This window comes from Chamaea fasciata, unplaced genomic scaffold, assembly GCF_029207755.1.
Source record: "Chamaea fasciata isolate MVZ Bird 193981 ecotype frontalis unplaced genomic scaffold, bChaFas1.0.hap1 SCAF_10, whole genome shotgun sequence".
NCBI lineage: Eukaryota > Metazoa > Chordata > Aves > Passeriformes > Sylviidae > Chamaea > Chamaea fasciata.
Window position 1 is genome coordinate 26,867,502 of NW_027094095.1, and position 21,400 is coordinate 26,888,901.

A 21,400-nucleotide genomic window follows, 5' to 3' on the forward strand; every position below is an offset into this window, starting at 1 on the left:
TCAGGTCTACTTGCTCACTCTTAGACAAAACTCCATGATTTTAAATGCTGTTATGACAGTACTCTGCAAGAACTCACCTAGCAGTTAGTGTAAAAGTACTTACGAAGGTGCTCTCTAACCTCTCCAAGAGCAAGCTAGGGTGCACAACACAAAGAGAAAACGATGGGGAAAGTGGCACAAGCCTTACAGAAATGTGTACAGCATGAGGTTAAACTGCAGAGCAAGAAAGCAATTTAGCACTTGGTGGTCATCCCAATGAAAACACATTTTTTAGCCCTTTAGAGTTCAAAAAAAAAGATCCAAATCACTTTTGATAGGAGTTATTTCTCTTTCTTCCCTCAAGAAAAGAGACTTGCAGTCCTTGGTAAAGGACTTCACCTGGACTTATCAAAGCTGACTCGTGCCAATCTGCCACTTGGAGCACTTGCTTCCTTTCACAACTGGGCAGGCTGGGTGCCCGCTGGCAGCCAGCAGAGCAGGATGCAGTTACCATGGCACTGCAACACGCAGCAACTTCACAACTGCCACGGCGACAGCGGTGACCGAGGGACCCACAGAGGGGAAGCAGCAGGTGAAGCTTTGAATAAGCACATGCAAAAGCAAAACCAGCAGTAGAGTGAGTGTAGTGCCTCGTAAACATCCTATACACAGGTCCCCTGTATGCTCTGTTTTATTGCTCTGGCTGCAAGGAAAGCAGAGGGACAGTAAAACCTGGCAGCACCAGGAGCATATGTGCACACACTGATCATCCACACACGCTGCTCGCTCGCCATGACTTTACCCTCTAGCACTGCTGTAGATGTCTGGATCAGTTTGTCAGAGCGACAAAACCAGCCAGAATCTGGCTGAGAAAATACCACCATCGAGCCTTCTTTGAGTAATATACAAAGTTTAATCACTTGAGGCATATATCACTGAAGGTACTTCAGTTAATGAAGCCCAGCAGCTCATAACACAGTGTTTATCTGCTGCACTTACACCTGCTCCCCTCAAGTTTCAAACACTCCTGCCACCTCCTGTTTCAGTTTCTAACACAAATTAGTAGTGAAGCAGTGAGTATCTGATTAGCACAGAAATGGATGCAAAGCGGAACTGGCAATACTAGAGGAATTTTCAAACAAGATGCAAGTGCACAACAGAAACACAGGATGCCATGTGTGAGCTGAGCAGGACATTTGGGACTGGCAGCTCCATTTGGATGGAGGAACATCTCAGCAATGCTGCAAACCCCGACTGTGGCAGAAGCACAGAAGGATACACTGGGATGCTTAGGGTACACTTTTGGGCTGCAGTGGCCCCTGGCCATAAAGTACAAGGTGTTAAGCTGCTACTGGAAGATACACCTCACCCCAAGCAGGATTTATGTTCCCTACTTTGTCACTCTCATTAGTGTTTGTTGGGCAGCCAGAACAGCTCACCAGAAATCTGGGTTGAGATCAGTGTCACCTGGTAAACATTACATTGTTCTGCAGACAGGAGAACCTAATCAGCAAACCATAGGCCTCCCAGTTCTCAACACTGCAGGAATGTGCGGCTTTTTTGTCCAGTTTCTGGTACTTCTCCCCAGTGTTTCCTTCTGCCTGCAGAGTCCAATGCCTCTAATGCAATGGAATACAGAAAATCAGTTCTTATCTCCGGGAGCTCAGTTCATGCTGTTAAATGAATCAGGATGATGTTGAACAGCTGGATAACAGAAAACACATCACAAAGTTCACGCTGCTAAATTCCTAGGTACTCCAGTTGTGCTGTAGGCTACAATTCCTCACACCTGAAAAATATTCGGGGGGGGGGGGGAGTTTGCATGCCATTTTTTGTTTCTAAAATCAGCCATTCAGGTACTCAAGTGTTGCATAAACATGACACTGCAGTAGACAACACAATGTATGAAAGTTTTGAATGTGAGTAAGCACAGTAGTTATATTTTCTCATCTGACCAAATGTGACACAGTTTAACTACATGCTCACTTGAGACAAACACTATGAGAACTCATAAATTCCACCCACGGTGTTATCTCATAATGGATCACAGCACCACCCAGCATATTTAAATATAGAATATACCCAGTCATTATGCAGAAGATAAAACTGTAAAAGAAAATCATAATAAGGGTGATTCTGATGAGACAAGGACAACAGGAAAAAGTTTTGAGGCACATGAGTCTAAGACCTTATATAAAATACAAAATATCTATACTGAATGTCTGGTAAAAAAGCATTAAATGAAAAATCTAATTTTTGGGAGGCCAGCAATTCATTTGTCCTCTCAAACCTCAAGTGCCTCACTACATCAAGTGAATAATTTCCCTTCAAATTTCCCATGTACAGCTTTTCCTCTACTGGACAAACAGTCAGCATCAGTTCATTTTCTCTAGGAAAGGCCCAAACCTCTGAACTACCAACAGCTCTTTATCAACAAACACACACTCAACACTGCCCCTGGATACAGCCTGGCACCTCTCAACGCAACACGTTTTGTTTTACTGAATTGTACAAAACAATTGTACTGGGCATCCAAGGGCCCAGTAACCCTGCAGAGATGGAGCACAAAGAGAGATACTACACCTGCAGTGAGAGCAGATCCAGTATTGTCAGCAGGGATAACGGCAGTGGTATCAGAGCTTAGACTGAAATTGAATTTGGCCTTCATTGTAATGCAGAGTTATAATGAGATAACAATGAGATTGAGGTGATTAACTGAGAACAGAAATAAACTCTCCATGTCAACTGTTTGACTGCAAACACAGCAATGTCCTGCTCAGCAAGCTTAGGCTGTTCAATAATTCAATAGTGAGTGGGGCAACTGACCCATCAAGGTCTTATTTTCAAGTTTTTATTTCTCTCCTTTGTATCATCCTTGCAACTATAATCTTGACACCCATTCAGAGTAGCATGAGCACCAAGTTCTTCTCAAAGCAGAAGTATTATTACTTGAGCTATAACCAAGACCTTGGAATTGAATTACAGACACTAATATTGCATCTCTTCTCCAGTCAAATATTCTGCATTGTATTTTAGCATGAGAAGCAGTGCTTTACATCCACTCACACACAATGACTTTCATTCCTGGGACCCAGTAAATCCTTAATGCTGCAAATAAAATGTAATCCTTGACTCCCTTGCAAGGATCAACGTGTTCTTTTCACTATCATGAATTTCTCCAATTTAGTTCTTCATCTAAACAGCAAATCAGAGGATTTCACAACTGTGAGTCTATAAAAGCAGAATCAGGCCCAATAGTGCTTTAGAGACACCCATCACTATCACATCTATACATTTAATTACTGAACCTTATTATCTCTTTCTTTAGAAACAAGTTTTGTGGAAGCATTCAAGCCTGAAGTCAGTGCTTGCAAGGAACTTAGCAAAACCATGATAGGAATAGGATGCCTTGGGAATAGAAGCCTCTCTCATCTGAAATGCATAATTAGCTCTTGCTTAAGTGTGCAATTAACATTAAAATTTACAATCAAATATGATGGTGTTCTAATTTTACCTCCTGTAAATGAAAAAAAAAAAAAAACCAACCAAAAAACCAAAAAAACCCCTCAGTTGCTAGTGTTGCTTCCTTCAATCCCTTCCCTAAGAGGCGAGCTGCTCAAGATCATCCTGTCATCCAAAATGTATCATGCCTGATACAAAAAGCTTTTTAAAACACTGTGTATTTGCCTTCTGGACAGCTACACAGCAGGGGAGTTATTTTGGTTTACACTTTTCTGTTTTGTAGTGGTAACTGCCACTCAATATAATTAGCAGTTGTCATATTTCTGGTTTTAAAGATCCAAAAAACCACGAGCAATGTTGCTTTGTACCCTCTCCCCAGCTGTGCCTGAGAGCTGTAACACGTTTCAGACATCCACTACAGCTAATCTCACATCTCAACAGGTTTCAGCAGTTAAGCCACAGAGACTTTTTTTTTAATGAGAAGGAAAAAAAATCTTCATCCTAGCAGTTTAATTCCAATAAACAGCTCCTCTAAAGAAAAATCATATGCAGTCTAAATATGCTGCCTTTGTCTGAATATCGCAGCCTTTCTGCCTTTTAACCTGAAGTTAAATTTAATCTCTGCTGCTTTTTACAAGTTTAAAGTAGTTTCAACTGTAACATCAGCTGCCAAACCCTGCATTTAGTGATGTTTATTATTAATCACATCAATGTTGAGAGTCCCTTGTGTAGGGTGCTGCACAGAAGTATAATGGAAATGTTATCAAATTCCTCACACAAAGTACGTATTGCAAGTGTTTGGGGCTGAACCCTGCCAATGACTTTCTATCAGTTAATTTATGTGACTGTGCAAAGAATTAATATAATGAAGCCAGACTGGGCCAGCACAAAAGGCCAGAGGCTGCCCCTCAGCAGCTCCCCTCGATGCCACACTGCTCAGGAGTTCTGCTGTCACTTTCACCACCATTATTCATCACAATCCAATAGACACACAAATGCACAGAAGGCAGAAAAAGAAATCTCACCTTGCTCTTACCTAAAACTGAAATCACTTTTATTCATTCACCCTGCTTCCATCTGGATCTGGACAAAGTGGCCCTCTCTAGCTGCTAGGCAACCTGAACTCTGCATTAAGTATTAACTGTTTGCATTTGCTAAGAATATAATAATGTTACCTTTGAGATATATTTATAATAAAAAACCATACCTAGCTAAAAATATAATAGTTTTCCTCCAGTAAACAGTAATTAGCAACTCTGGGAATATAAAACTTGGGCAAGAAACGCAGAGAGATATTATAAATTGGCTTCTTACAACCCAATCATAAGGAAGATGCTTTATATGAAAGTATTATTACAGATGGCAGTGGCATAAAAAAATCTAATCCAAGAGCTGCATTTATGTAGTTATGTAAATATCTATATAACATATAAATGTATTTATGCAAATAATGTTTTTAATTAGATAGTACATTACTAAGCCTCATCCAACTACAAAATGAATGTTCTCAGTAAAGTTAATTTATTCTATTAACACAACACCACTATTCCTAAATGAGACAGAAAATATTTGAAATTAAAACATAGTCAACTGATCTTGGAGTTCTCTAAAGAAAGGGGGGGAAAAGCCTACAAAACACTATTTCATAAACCCCTCTCTGAACCATTTTACCGTTTCCATAGGCAGCAGCAGTGCTGTCATTCCACCTTAAAAACATCATGAATATCTTTGCTATGTCCCATTCCTCTCAAGCTAAAGAGCTATTCCTTTCAAGTCTTTTCAAAGCAGATCATTTCCCAGACTGCTTCGTCAGAAGCACAACTGATTATAAAAATATCAATTTGGGTGATTGAGGCGTTAATGTCAACAAAGCAAGAGGCCCACTAATGACACCAAAATCAAACAGAGGAGCACTCTCTTCTGATGGTTCCATGTGACAGCTTGTCAAACCCTGATTCACAAAATACAGACTTCCTTAAACTCAGCATAAACACAAATGCAAGACTTCTGGCTTTAAAATGCTCATCAGCTTCTGCTGGAGAAACAAAACCAGGAGCCAGGTCAGAGAGACATTTCCTGACACAGCTGTCAGTCTTCACGTGCCGCTGCTCAGCCCTTGAAGGGGGACAAAATTTTCTGAGCTTTAAGACAACACAAGGAACTCTTTGCAGCTGGGTCCTGCACCCAAATTCTGTTCAACACAGGCAATGTAAAGAAAGTCCCACTGATCACAGATCTCTCTGGGTCACAGCACAGCAGTAATAACTTCCCTCTCACCTTGAGACTTGCAGAACACACAACAAGGTTATTTGGCACAGCCCTTGAGCACCTCCAGTCTGCCACAACTGTGCTCACTTCAGAGTTCCACAAGCACCCCTGAACTGAAAAAAACCTGGCTCTGTGGAGAACATCAGAGGTTCCTAGAAGTGCTTTTCTCTGGATATTAGAAAAGAATTTGAAGTGGTTAAGTCAAACACTTATACCTCCTTCATTTAAAACCTTCACATTAAACGTGATTCAGATAAGGCTTAATGCCAAGCTTAGGGGGAGCATAACTGAAAAAAATGTCAACATAACTGGAAAATTGTAAGTCAGAGCAAAGGGCTCAATGGAGCCACAGGGCCTCACACTCCCAGAATCTCAACAGCAGCTGTAAATAACTTTAAAAAGTAATTGGAAGACAGGTTGGTAAGAAAACTCTATCTTCTTACACATAAAACCCCATAGTTTTACTGTGCTAATGGACCCCACTATTACATCATGTAGCCTGGAGAACACATTGAAATGACAAAAATAATCTCAGGAAGCAGGCAGAGAAACAAACAAGTTCAAATACTGTGGTTTTGATAAAGGCACACAGTGTTTTTGTTAAGGTCCTTGAATCATGACTCATGTCAGTGATCCATGCAAAAAGAGACAAGAACAGAACACAAGTTACTCTGGAAACTGTCCAACACTTAGGTGTACCTTTTATTAAAAATAAATGTTAAATCAACAGTGTTCTTGGTAACTCCAATATTACAGGTCCTATAGGATAGCACCCTCTGAGGAATCCACCTGACATCTCTTTTCATAAGGAGTTTAAGGTTATTAAAGTCCTTTTTGCCCTAAAGCCCTCTAACGGATTTAATTAAGATTATTGCTTAAATCACTTTAATCACACTATCTTTGAAAAAAACCTCTAATATTTTATGGTGTTTTCTGTCTTGCTTTTATACAGCTTCTTAGAAAATTTCATGTTCCAAAATTCAGAAAGACCAACTAAATGGAAATCGCCTTTAGTTGCTTATGGGGCCTGAAGTAAAAACATTTTTATTGCCAAAACCCTAAATTAAATCAATCAATTTTATATCAGGTGACCTACCTTAGTTTCAATGTCAGGATTTTACAACATGAAAAGAATCTTTCATTAAATAATTTGTTGTACATTGTATCCAGCAACACAGAAACAAAATGAACCATGTAGTTGTAGTACAAAAAAAAGCACCTCATTTTAGATTCTCACTATTCAAGATCCCCACAATAAATAAAAAACCCAGATGTGATTACTGTAATTTTACATTTAAATGCAATTAATAAAGAATTATAAATCAAGTATATGTGATCAATTAGAAAATTAAGTTCTTAGATGAGACAGAAATTGGACAGAAACAGGCTGCTGAGCAGGTACATGAGTTACAGGAAGATACAAGTATCTTACGTAGAGGATGTAAAATGATAGTATGAGTTGTGTGCAGAGTTTACTCAAGTGTAGAGCAGCTGCTTAGACCACATCAGGCTCCTCACCAGCTGAGTGAGGCAGTAACACAAAGAGAACCCCCTCAGTTCACTGCAGGGTCACAAAGGTCCAGCCACACAGAACACATGAACAACCAAAACCTACACCAACCCAAAAATCCACTTCCAAACAAGCTACTTTTTTACCATCACACCTTCACTGGGACTAATATGAAGCATCTTTGAAAATGCTTGGCACTTACCCAAATCTGCAGCTTGACCCTCTTGTCATTCCTGTAAACTGTTTTCACCTTGAAGTCGATGCCCACGGTGCTGACGAAGGCCGGGGTGAAGGTGTCGTCGGCGTATCTGAAGAGGAAGGAGGTTTTACCCACGCTGCTGTTGCCAATGATCAGGAGCTTGAACATGTAATCAAAGTTTTGGTCTGAAGTATCTTTCTGCCTGAATCTGGCATCGGTTACTGAAGCCATCTAAGGAAATGACAAACACGGGAAAAGAACAGATTTAAGAGCAGTTCAGCATTTGTTTTCCTTAACTGTGTACCATATGTTTAGGTTATCTCTCCACTTTCTCATGTCATAACCACTATATCTGCTGACTAAAGAGGAGCACACTTTGCAATCTTCTCTTAAATCTTGCCTTAAAATGTTTAGTGTTCACTCATGCTGGTAAGACTTCCAAACCCAAGAAATACACCTGTTGCAGTGCTTTGTGTTTAACAGAATAACAGATGGCTACTGCAGATTGTTCAAATACTCATGGGGAAACAGCATTCTTTACTCCAGTGGCAGGGTGCCACTTCTGTTGCTCCAATAAACTGCAACCAAGAACTAAAATCTTTGACAGTGCATCCAACCATGCAATTCATCAAACAGCCACCAAGGTAAATAAACCTAAATAATTGCTTTCACTGCTTCTATGGAAAATCTGCATTTCTAGTGCATGCACCACCACCATTTTATCCTTACAAAAGTTCCATCCTCAACATTTACAGAAGAAAAGAAAGGCAATGGGAAAAGATGAAAAAACAGGAATTTCAGCTGGAAACTTTGAATCCATCCAATACCTATCTACTCCTAAGACTGCAATTGGAATAAACAGCACTGTAAAAATGTGAGGGCTCAGTGGGGGTGCAGACAGCATTTGGAATGGATAAATTATCCCTTTCAGATTCAGAAACAAAAAAAACCACAAAAAACAGCAGAATATGAATCATTAAGGGCCATGAGCAGCCCTGGCTACTCTAATGTGTGCAGCCCAGACACTCGGTGGAAGGAGGTAGACTCTCACTTTTCATCTCTGGTTGTACAGAACACAACTACACAAACCAAATTACTACAGAGGAGGAAAAAGAAACTTTACCTTTTAACAGCTATACCACACTTCTAATCTCTCATGCTGTTTGAAACCACCACACTTCAAATAAACAAGTGTCTTGGCTCCTTATAACCAGTCACAGGGTTGGCAAATTGGAGCAATGACAGCACAGGTCTAATTAGCAGCTATTCATCCAAACCAGGGCCTGGGCTACCCTGTGCAGAGTCAGAAGGCACTGAGCAGTGACAGGAGTCTCTCCTTCACCCAGCATCCACAGAAGTTTTCTCCTCAACTCAAATTCATAGGCACCTTTGGGAACAAAACTCACTCCAATGTCTACTCTTGGCACATGCCCAAACACCTTTCTTCTTGGCAAGTCTCACCTGCACACTGGACTTCATCCATTCACTGAAAAAAAAAACCCCAGCAACAACAGCACCCCACAAACCCAAACAAAACGGTTCAAAATTCACAACTATAAACCAAAATGCTATCCCAAGGCAGTTTAAATAGGGATGGTAACTCAAACTGCCAACAGAGGGGAAACAAACCAAAAGCAACCTGGTTTAAACTTCAGTACAATATGCACAACAGTTTATCTCCGACTAAACATATGCAACTTTCTCACACAGAAAAGGGCTGGTGCAGCAGACATTTCTGTTCACAGATTGCACTCACAAGGGCAGTTTCTGAAATTTATCAGTAGCTCAATAGTGAACAGCTGCACTGAATGCATTAAAATCTTCCCACAAGTATTTCTCCGTAGGATACAGCACAATTCTGATACACTCTCTTCTGAACTTCAGCTGCTCTTCAGTCAGACTAAAGTCCTTTGCAAGCACTCCAGAAAACACAAGCACAAATTTTCTTCTCATTAGTGTGTCAGAAAACAGCTCTTCTACCCATGTGTTGTGGTTCATAGCAGGAATTTCTAAAATGAAGAATTTAACATCTGACTGACTTCCATTCAGACACTCAGTCCAATGCACTCACTGCCTCCTTATCCTTAGAAATCTCCGCTGTAAAAATTATGAATCAGGTGATTGATTAGTTGATTTGTACCATCACCACACTGGTGAAATTATCTATTTGAGTAATTTGTCTTCTTCACACACATTATACTTTCCACAAATGCCATTGGCAACACTTCTGCACTTGCTAAAGAAGAAAAAAACAATTAAAATCTCTTCTTCTCCATTCCACACACAGAGGCTTGAAATAGTGAGAAACCCTAATTACTTGAAGCCTGGTCTTTTAAAGATTCAGAGGCAGATCTTTAACAAAGATGTACTGAACAAATCATACAGGAATCAGTATCTTCTTTCTACCCCTGCCTTCCCAGGAACAATCTACACACTCCAAGCTGATCTTTTAACTGAAACACTGGTGCCTCTATTAACCCTCCTAGATTGCTCTAATCAGAATTGTACCTGGCTACAAATCTGACTTTCAGATCTCAGCTGAAAAAGCAATTACAGAATGTGGCCAGCTCGAGCAGCTTTGTTAAAAGCACAACACAGAGCATAAGATCAAATGATACTTGCCCAGAACGCGGGGCTGTTGTCATAGAAGCACAGCCCTCACTGGCCTCTCTGCTGGCTGAAGATGCTGCAGGTCAGCACCTTGAACCACCAGAGGCAGTCAGAGCACAAAAATTTTAAAGAAAACTCCATCCCCTTGCTTAAATTCGACTTTTCCCTTTCCCCTCTAGTGAATAGAGTGAAACTGAAAGGACTTTCATATTAATTTCTGATTATCCTTCTGATGGCAGATCATTACTGAAGCTGTGCTCTACCAGCAGCTGGGTTGGAAGTGTTCACTGAACTGCCCCTGAATTTGTGCATGAATCCCAAAGCCAGGAAAGAGCAGACCTTTCTCCTGGTCCTCTTCCCCTCCCTTTCTCTTCCCCACCTGTTATCTCACTGCTGCTCCAAGCACTCCCTAGCCATGTCAGCCCTGAGGACCCTGCAGAGAGGTGGTTCAGAGAACAGAGAGATCCCAGTTAAAAATAAATACTCCTACAGCTTCTCCTGTTTTGCAGGGTTGTTTGTAAAGTTGGTTCAGCTCCTGATCCTGCACGGCTGAGGGAGCCAAGCAGAGGGGACAGAGCAGTGGGAAGTGGTGGCAGTTGCTATGCTACTGAGAGAAAGGTCCACAGAATCATATCTCCTGCAAGCCCTCTGCACCTGGAGGAGATTCTGCAGCAGAGGGAAATGGAGACAACACGCTGAGGTCAGGCAGCTCCTGCCCACATCACCTGAAGGCTCACACAGCCATTGCTCCCAGGGAATTGTGCTCCCTCCTCGGTCCAAGGCCATTCAGCTGGCAGTGTAACCCCTGCTCCCTGGGCACCCAGCCACAGATGCTCTTTTAGGATGGCTCCAAACAGAGCAGCATCTCTGCTGTTTCACACAAACACACAGCTCAAGGAGACCTCTGTTACAGGAGACCAGGTCAAATACAGTTGGCATACAGAGGGCAAAGGAGAGGCTTGTGACTGTTTCCATTTTGACTGTCTTGAAATAATCCTCAATAAAATACCTAGACAGGAAAGATTTTGCTACAGGACATAAAACCCATTACACAGGAGAGGGAAAAGCTGCCAATCAGATTGTCCTTGAAAACACTTTAGCATGAGACCTTGCATCATTTAGTTCTTTGCCTGGGTAGCCCTCTTCTTTGTAGCTAAGAGCATACTGATATTGACAATCTTTTTTCCCCATGTGCATTAGCAATGGCAGCAAGGTCTCAAACACAGCCACTTCCAACTAGTTTTGGGGGAATAGGCAGTTTTGTAGCTCTGAGATACCTTATTATTTCCCTGTTGAGGAAAAAGCCTGCAGTGTGAGCTCATCCTTTATTAGACAAAGAAACCACATTAGAGCAGGATGCTGCAAATGCTCTAAAGCAATAAAATCTTAATCAGAGCTTATTAGCCACCAAAGAATACATTCCTAGGCCAAGGTGGCTCTCCTGTCTTTAGTTTCTATTTTGGTCTAATGAATTTTAAAAGAAAAAAAGCCTTTTGCCCTAAGACACCTCCATGGGAAACCAGCCTTTGTTGTTTTTAGTGCTCACTGAAATGTGTCACATAGATGGATCCACACAGCTGTGCTCCTCAATTTGTGACCAGCAACATGGTAAAGGCTCAAAATGGTTTCTAGTGCAACATCAAAGTGTTCCTGCTCGCAGGAATAACTGGAAGGAATCACTGCTCTGCAACATTTTTTGCCTACAGCCAACTTCAGTAAAAATTTTAAGCGTTGGCTAGAAATCAAGTGATGTCTCTCACCATTCATTTATTGCCAGGAAAAAAAGGCTAAGGTTGAGTTTTAGTGTTGCAAGCCCTTAGGGTTTTGGCTACAAACTAATGGAGGGCTGTTCTTCATTCTCTCACAGACAAGAAACAAGAAATCCAATCATTACCTTGGAAGGTTACATGTCTCTTTATTAGCAACCACATGGGTGTGTTCACAGACAAGCTTTTTCCACATCTCATTCCCTCTCACAACAGTGTGAGAAAGGAGTCCGAATTTGGGAAAGAGTCTCCTTTTCTGCTGTCAGTCACCCCAGTTAACCACGAAACCTGGTGACACTGATGCAACATATACTTCAAACTATACCCTAAGACACATTTGCAAATTCAACTTGTTGGGAACCTGTGGATTCTTTATATTACAGCTTCTGGGCAGTTCTAGGAATAAAAACATCTTTCAATATGATTCATTTTTAAAGCCAAAACCGTAATTTCCTATATTTGTCTTGTGTTATTTAGGACCAGAAACAATTTAAATGTGACGGTTTAACTGTTTCATCAACATCCACTAACACACATTTCTTTAACCAGGCAGATGAGAGGATGGGGTGAAACCACTCCTCTGTATTTCCTCAGTAATCCAGGAGAGGTGTTACTGATGTGCAACATAACTTCTTCTCAAAAGCATTAATACATTAATAAAAAAGAGGGGTTTTTTTCCCCAAAAGGTCTTAGAAAGTGCATCTAAGTTAAAAATATTCTAGTTCACAAATTACACATCTATGTCAATTTTCTACTATAAAAACTCACTCCTTTATGCACTCTATCACTGGAAAATAAAAACTTTTTCCTTTTTCAGAAATTAAGTTCAATTCTGAACCAGACTTCTACCAATGGAATTTTTTTTACAGCCAATGTGTGCTGTCCTAAGGATAAAGCTCATAAAGGAAATAAGAGATTCTTATAAAAATGCTGTTCTACAAGAAGGATTTATCAGAAGCAGAAAACAGAGCATGAGCAATTAACATATCTGCTAATAAACATTGCAAGCAAGCGATAGTTACCAATTTAGATCTATAATCCATGAGAGAGATGAAGGCTTTGCTGTGAGTATATGAATCAAGAGAGTGGTCACACTGTTGAACCTGCGATGCAGAAGCAAAAGGATTACAATGATTATGATAAAGATGAATAATAAGAATATTAGGTAAGGGAATAATGGGTAGGCAGGTTAGGCTGGGAACACAGCGCTGTGTAAGGTCTGAGCTTCCTCCACTGAAGGTAAAGAGGAAAGTCCTGTAGCGTACAAAGAGAACAGAAACAGTGCATGAGTTAGTGACAGATATTAAGATAACAGCAAACATTCGAAGCCAACAGTTTAAAGTTTGTTAGAGGGAGATTATCTTTACTAATCTAAAATGAAAGTTCCAGATAAATCTCACAAGTGGACAGAAAACCTTCGACAGGAATCATTACGCATTTCCTGAAGAAAGGCAGCAAAGCAAATGGAACCAAGAAGCAGCTGAAATCCCTCTGTACACACGGGTGTTTTGCACAAAGCCTGGATCAAAGTCTACCATGCTGCAAAGACAACTGCAATAGGACATGGAAACGTCTGCAACTTACACACATCTACACAAAAATATCTGCCTAAAAGTAGTAATTATTCCAGATTTAGAGCAGAAAAACTTAACAGAATATAGCTGTCTTTTTTCATGGCTCATACAATCTAAAGGCCAAGTTTGTGCCTGGTGCATTTCCTTTCCAGCAAGCCAGGGTACAGCACCATTTGTCATCCTGACTTACATTATCTTGCTTTGTGGGGACTGCCAAAACACCTGGGCACACTCGGACCTTATGTAAGTAACAGGCTGCAGCCATCTACTCCAGGCCAGAATTTGGATCAAAGACAAATCCTTTCTCAGGATCCACACAATTAACAATCACCTCACTTGGCAACACAACAGCAGCTTGGTCTTGCCCAAAGTATTGCACATTTTCTGGTATTGGTTACATTTCCTCCTGCTCTCACAGCCCTGCCCTCTGCAACAGCTGCTCCCTGTGACAGCCTCTGGTTCACTCTTCAGTACTGTCCAGAACTTGACTTTGGGGTGTCATCTAAATGTCACTCAATTAAAAGATCTAGAAAAAAAAAAATTCAACCCTCAACATAGAAAATCTATGTTTATTACTTTAAAAATGTGAGCCCTTCATCTTGAGTGCTTCATCTTTAATAAAATTAATTTATTAATGAGTCCAGAAGTCTTTACGAGAAGATGCTTGTAGAGGATTTGTTCTGGAATTTACAGGCTACAAAAAAGTTCAGTACATGCGTGACAACTAAAGGATGAGAACACCTAAGCAATGTCAGTGGTTATTTATTTTCATTACCCATTTAGATTTGGGAACATAGGCTTTAAAAACAGCTTTTAAAGGGTTTTTAAGAACTTACTGGTGTGGAAACATGAGTCAAGACCCAGCAGGTATCACTTTTTTGCCATCTAATTTTACAAGCACATTTGGTTTGACTGTTGTTAGAAAGATTTCCTTTAGTCAAACATCAAGCCGTGCCTCTCCCATTTCCTGCATGACATTCAACATCCTCAAAGTCCATTTTAGAGCCACAATAATATTCTCAGGAAAGAGGAATTAGTCCCTCTAATATTACGACAACAACAAAAAATTAAAGAAATAGAAGTTTCCACTTTTCTATTCTCTTCTATGAGCATTGAGTGTTTGCCACTCTCTTACTATCACATGGTTCCATGCCTGTTAGCAAGCACACTACCCCAGAAAATACAAGGAAAAATATTCTACAGTAAAATAATCTCCCCTAGTAAAAGGGACAACTAGCTGAACCCAGCAAAGGATGCAAGGAAGAGGGGATTTTTGCCTTCCTTATGCCCTAAAGAACGGATGCAGACATTTCCACAATTCCCTGAATATCCTGTTGAATTTCGGAATCCCAGAGCCAGCCAATTTCCAGGTCTATAGAACTGCAAGCTGAGGCTGACCCGAATCCAGCCCTGTCCCAGAGAACAGTGCACACTGACAAGGTTGATGGCTGTTACAAAACTCACCATCTTCAAAGCCCTTCCTTCCTGTCACAAACACTGCAGCGATGGCCAAGACGAGAGAAATGCGGAATTCAGTCCCCTCCTCATCAGATCTCCAGCCTTGAAGTTCTGCCTCTCGGTCTCAGGAAGGAACTGGCAACACTGGAGCACTTCCGAGCACCTCGCTGCTGCATACACTGAAGTAGCAGTGACATAAAGCACCCAGAGCAACACACAAGGTGGATCTGTGCCAGCTCTGTTACAAGACACGTGTGAGTCCCTGCTGATCCTTCCCCAGTCAGAAGGCAGGACACAGCTACCCTCTGCCCTGGGATACAGCCCTCCATGGAGAAAGCCACCACCGTGTCCTCCCACGGTGGTGGAAGATAGGGGAAGTTCAGGCATATGAGGGCACTCACCCTATCTGGAGCTAGAGTGAGGCCATATGCAGATTCAGGTAAATACCCCTCCACCAACGAGCAGGAGGCAGTTACAGATTTTTCTGCATCACTGGGTCTAAAACCTTTCACTTATAGGTAAAAACAAGCTGCTGTCCTCACCAAATCAAGTGACCAGAGACTGGAATTGTCTTAGAGAAACCATCTGCAAACCAGAATCACACAGAGACAGGACCAGCTCAGGATGCCTCTGCAGTGCAGAAGTCTAATTTGCTGCCTTTTATCCTCCTCTTCCAAGCAGAAAATCTCTGATGAATAAGTTAATTCATTTCTCTGTGCTATGATGTTCTCCCATGCTGCAAAGTAAGCCACCTGCTAACTGGGATTACAATAAGCACCCTCACACTTCCCATTTTTTAATGAGCTAATACTTCCAAACATAAATCTTATTGCTTATTTCAAATATCAAATACTACTGCACTAAGCTAAGCACACATTTCCAGGAGCTCACTAAATATGCAGAGCCTGAAGCACAAGATACATTTTTACAGCAAAAAGCATACCTGAAATGACCAGTTCAGGACATTTCTCAGCATTAGCCATTGAGAACTGCCTCAAAAAACCCTACTTCTTCAGCCCAACCAGTAACAAAGAATAGACATGTACCTACTGGGGAGGGCCAAGTAGACATGAGAGCCCTTCCCTGGCACTACAACCAGCGTGATGCAAGACCCTGAACCGTGATGCTGGAACCTGCACGTTTTAATGTGGAGCTGCATGAAAACATATGGAAATGAAGGTAGGAAAAAGGATCTCTGAACTACACAGCTAACCTAACTACTACATGACAACGATCATGTTAATACTAAGTGCACTGCAAGGGTCTGCAAAGAGGGAATCAAAATTTTGTCAAAATTGCAAAGGAAGCTTGATTTTAATTTGGTTTGTTTGTCTCTCTTCTGACTTATTCTATAAATTGTTCTGATAAAACTGTCCTGAAGGCAGTGAAGTCCCAGTAAAGGCACATGTGACCACCTCCAGGATAGCAAGCACAAATAACAGAAATAAAAGCCTTTTAGTTACACACTTTCTTACAGCAGTGTATGGATTCAATTTTGTACTCTCTATAACCCAATACCAGTGTGCCCATGATCTGAGAACAGTTACAAACACACAGATCAAAATTATAGTTCCAGTGACATTTTTACCTTTGGAGGGGGGAAAAAAACCATTCACAAAAGAATATTATCTGGACCCAGAGCTAATCCAGGCAACTTTGAAGCCCTGCAAACTATTATTTGCACAACTGAGAGTGCAGCACTGGGTCAGGAATAAGTGATGAGAAACAAAGCAGGAGAAGTCAAAACCAGACGTACCACCAAAGAATTTCACAGAAATACGTTCTGAGACTATGGTCTTGTATTGTCTCAGGGCATGAGAAAATCCACGTTAAAATTACTTCCCCTTGCCTTTTTTGTTTGTTTGTTTGTGTTGGGTTTTTGGTTGTGTTTTTGTTTGTTTTGTTTTTTGGGTTTTGGGGGTTTTTGTTTGTTTGGGTTTTGCTGTTGTTGTTTGGTTTTTGGGTTTTTTTGGGGTTTTTTTTGACAAGTTACACTCAGTTTAGGTCAGATCAAGCTGATGCACTGCACAAGCACACAACAACGCATCGTTGCTTGTAAGAAGGAAAGGACAGCGTGGGGGCAAAAAGGTGGAGCCACTCGTGCCGGCGTCGGCGATACGGCTGCGGTCCCACAGGCTGATGTGACCGCGCACACCAACCTCACTGCCGGGCTGCTGGCAAGAGCGGGGAAAACAGCGGGGGAAACCAACGCGTCGTCCCAGAAAGCACGGAAAAAAAAAAAAAATACCACACGCGTTTTGTACAGCACAAACTGGAGAGTTTATACTTTTTATGAACTAAATTAGAAGATGGATCCGTTCGGCTTGGCGCCGTGGGCTCGCTGCCCGGGGCCATGAGGGCACTGTGGGTACGGGCAAGTCCGCTCCTCCGGCTGTTGGGCCGGGCAGCGGCTCTGCGGTGGGAGCTCGGGCGGGCAGTGCAGTCCGGCAGCAGCGGGTCCCTGCCCTGCCCCGAGCAGCCGCGGCGACAGCGGGAGCCGCGTTTCCCGGCAGCGCTCCATCGCCGAGCAGTTGGGTTATTGTCACCTGCTCCCCCTCCCCGAGCCGGGCACTGCCCGGGGTGACGGGAACGGGCGGGTTGCGCGCCAGCTGGAGAACAGCCGGGAAGGCCCCGCTCTCCCGCCTCCCCACCCCGCGAGGCTGAGGGTATTTTAGAGATAAGGCAATATTATATCGCTGGGAAATGTTTATTTTAGAGATGGAACTGCTGTTGCCCTCTCCGCCGCGCCGCTCCCGAGGGCTGCCCGTTACACCACCCCTCGGGGCACGGAGCACCCACCCGGTGCTCACCCGCCGGGCACCTTCTGCTTCCAGTCCCGGCTCCTGTCCCGCGGAAGCCGGCAACAGCCCTGACGCTCCGCGAGAGGAGGGCAGGAGGAGTTTGTGGGTCCCGGTGCGGGCATGAGGCGCGGAACACCGCCAGCCCCCTTCCCCGCCACCTTCGAGGGGAAGCTGCCCCGACGGCGCGGCACGCGCCCCCTCAGAGGGGCCGCCGCTCTTACCTGCGGCGGAGGAGCGGCGGCGCCGAGCCGAACCGAGCCGGGACGAGCTGAGCCGAGCCGAGCCGAACCGAGCCGGGACGAGCCGAGCCGAGCCAAGCCGAACTGAACTGAAGCGAAGCGAGCCGAGCCGAGCGGTCCCGCGGCCGCTGCACGCGTGGCGGGAGCCGCCCCCCTGGCCGTACCTGGGGCGGCCCCGGGGGCGGAGCGCGGCGGGGCGGGGCGGGGGCCCGCGGGGAGCGCGGGAATGGGAATCGCCTCAGGAGCTCCTGGAGCCCCCCGGGCAGGGAAAATGTCCCGGGTACCACCCAAACTTGCCATTCTTATCGCACTTTCCGCACGGGCTGGGATTCTCATCAGTGGCACTGTTAACTCTGAAGCCTGGTGACGGCCGCTGTGGCATCAGGCACCACATTTCTGCTGGTGAGAAGACAAAAATTGAGGCGGTGGCTGCAATCTGAGTCGTTCACATGAAGGAGGTCTGATGAAGAGGTGGACCCTCTTAGCTTTAAAACCCTTTAGACCCCAGAGAGCCCTGACTGTGGTCTGTTCCTTTCCAGGAAACCAAAGTAGCCTTTAGAGATGATGCCCTAGACAGAATGAAAACAATATTGGGTTTTTTAAAACCTCTTAAACATTATGTGTGACATAACTAAGAAGGCGCTTCCCTAAAAACCAGCAAAGATGGCAGGATTTAATCAAGTGCCTCAGTACAAACACAAGGCCTTGTTGTGCCCACAAAAGAGGCTCCTCGTGAGGGGATGCCATACAGGAGGTGCTTAAAGGTACTGGATTTGCAGGGTTTCTGTCTTCAGGTAGACCTCTGGACTCAAACCCCTAAAACTTGGAGGTGCAGATGTCTTCACCCTGGTATGTCCTCCAGAACACTGCTGCTTTCTTCTCAGTCTCGTTGTGCCTTTTGTTTGACGTGCAGCGCTTTGACTCAGCTTGGACACTGCACACACAGCACAGGAATCATTTTGTCCACTTGCAAAAGCTTTTTGCACATCTGGTGGTCTTCAGCATCTGATCCTCAGCTCTGATCTTCAGTGGTCTTCAGACTGGCTCGTGGGTCAACCAGCCCTTGGAGCAGCTTTAGCTTTATAACAGTTCAGCCACTTTAAAAGGAGTCTGACAGCTGATTTATAGTTACATTTTGTCCAGGGCAAAATTTGACTAGTTACCAGTACCATGAAAATTTAGAAAGCCAGGGAGCACGGTAATACTACATGATTAGCATATAGTTCAGGTGAGCATTTTAGGAACAATCACAGGAGAAATGCTGAGGAGCTTTAAGGAACACCTCTCTGTAGATCAGAGATGCCATACAGATTCTTCATTATACTCAAGTAAGAGCTATTGCCAGGTGGCCCAGGGGACAATTCTACCCAACATCAGAGTAATTTTCTACCCTCATCTAGAATGAAAATGTGTATTTGCCATCAAAACCCCAACTAAAATTACTGTTAAATAAACCAGGCCCTGATTTAAGCCTTAAGCAAAGTATCAGCTTTGAGTAGGCAACTAGAAATCATCAACAGCATAACAAAATCCCAAGGTCATTACAACAAGAATTTCAAAGACAGCCTAGCAGGCCTGACACCTAAAAAAGTCTTTCTAGCTCCTTGCAATCCTGTCATTGCTCTGAGATAGTTGATCTCTGCCAAAACCTGACTTCTCGTCAACCCAACATGGGTAGAGCTCTTCTCTCAGTCTGCTGACTGATGCTCAGTCTAGAAAACCATTGTGATCCCACAGCCCTATAAAGCACCAGCACGGAATGCAGATGGTCATGGGCACACACCTGCCCCTTTGATGCAAAGGACACATCATGGCTGAGGCTCACTTGGGCATCTGGTAGTGATCACCTGATTTGACACCCCATAACCACAGCCAGAAGTGCAGACCCGCTGTTCAATCCTAATTTGCAAAGGCTTTTCCAGATTTCATGCCACTCCTGAAACCCCAGAGTTTACCTACAGGCCCTTTCTTAGTCAGGGATAACCAAAAGAAGGCATGCATCCAGGTAATCAGAAGACAGGAGAATATGTAGAGATTTTTGCTATCACCTTGTTTAGACATGTTTCTATAATTCATGGAGTGAACATTTTTTGCTCTCCTAGCACAATTCCCTTCCAGATTTTAATGTTGTATGGTCATGAATTGCTGACACCACTTCCAGTGGGGGAGGTCTTTGTTATTTTAGACTTATAGATGGGGAAATAAGGAAACAGGAAAGAACTCCCACAAGCACACGGAGGTGGAAAAGCAGATGCTGTGCTTTGTCTTGTTTTCTGACATGTGGATCTATCTCACTCTCACAGCAGTCATGAGAGCACATTTATCAAGCACAGCATACATACTCTACTACTCTCTGAACATTTTTAATTCAAAACTCTGCATCCTCACACAGTGCAATTGATCTGAAGAAAGAAATTTAATCTTTTCTAAAAAGGGAATTAGAAAAAAAAATTATCAATTTATGTATTGATTTATTTATTCTGAAAGCAAAAGCAGCACCAAAATAGTTAAATCAGCTGTTGTCCAGGGGAGCCAGGTAAAAATAGGACACCCACAAACAAAATTCTACTTGTTTGAATAGGGAGCACTCACCCAGGTGCTTCTCCACCTTAGCGAGAAATAAGAGCATGTAAGGCCCATGCTGTGTCCCCAGGATGTGTCTGAATTTCATTCCCTTTAACAGGGCTAATGCACCCAAATCCTTACAAATGGCTCTTTGAACGCTGTTCATAATATCACAAACAGCACAATAAAGTGACATCCAAATTTGACTGTGCTGCCAGTGCAGCTTCTTTTATGCACAGCATGTTATGTTGTGACCTGAAGCAGTCTCAAAAAGCAGAGAGAACATCTGCAGTTCTTAACAATTAATACTGCTGCAGCACATCCACCTACTTCATGCTGTGCACATGCAAAATAGTCCAAAAATGAGTGTATTCCAGCAAATAAACTCTAATCAGCAGCCAGTTACCTACAGCCTTAACCAAACTCAGTCTACACACTCCTGCCCTTTCGGCCTGCTCCAGCTCCTCCCTTGCCCTGACTTGGAGTGGTAACAATGGGATCATGACCTTTTGAGAGGATGGAAACTCTAGGAAACTTCCCACATCACAGCAGAGACATGGGCATGGAGAAGATTCCTGTGTTGGCTGGAGGAAAACAGAGCACGGGAGCAGCGCCCACCCTCTTGAGATCCCATGCCCAGATCATACCCTGCCTGCTTCCCAAATCCTGCCTGCTCCCCCTATCCTGCCTGCTCCCACATCCTGGCTGCTCCCTGCACTTTTCCTGATGCCTCTGCCCCATGCTGGGATGAGAGCCAGCACAGAGTGGTTGGTGTGTAACAGCCTCTCTCACTGTTCTCAGGCAGAACCTGGAATGCTGTTAGCACAGGTCAACCACTCCCTGCTTCCAGCACAGTTGTGAGCTGAGAAGTTTGGGGTCTCCATTTTTTTTTTTTTTTGGCCATAATCATTGGAACTTACTGCAGATTTTGCCATCACAAAACGGTGCCATGACATTTCTCACAGCTTG

General features: G+C 43.2%; 1 protein-coding gene across 3 annotated transcripts in view; it reads right to left on the reverse strand.

The window, feature by feature from the left end:
• RAB3B (RAB3B, member RAS oncogene family) overlaps positions 1–18,018 on the reverse strand; it is a 50,449-nt gene extending 32,431 nt beyond the window's left edge. For 2 of the 3 annotated variants that reach the window (XM_066192811.1, XM_066192813.1), the window contains exons 1-2: positions 12,817–12,864; positions 7,422–7,649 (exon numbers count right to left, since the gene is read on the reverse strand). In XM_066192811.1, coding sequence (XP_066048908.1) covers positions 7,422–7,649; positions 12,817–12,837 — 249 coding nt within the window. In that variant the 5' untranslated portion in view covers positions 12,838–12,864. Of the gene's footprint in view, positions 1–7,421; positions 7,650–12,816; positions 12,865–17,848 lie in introns of those variants that run through there. The other variant, XM_066192812.1, reaches the window with a different exon arrangement.
• Positions 18,019–21,400: the final 3,382 nt, after the last annotated feature.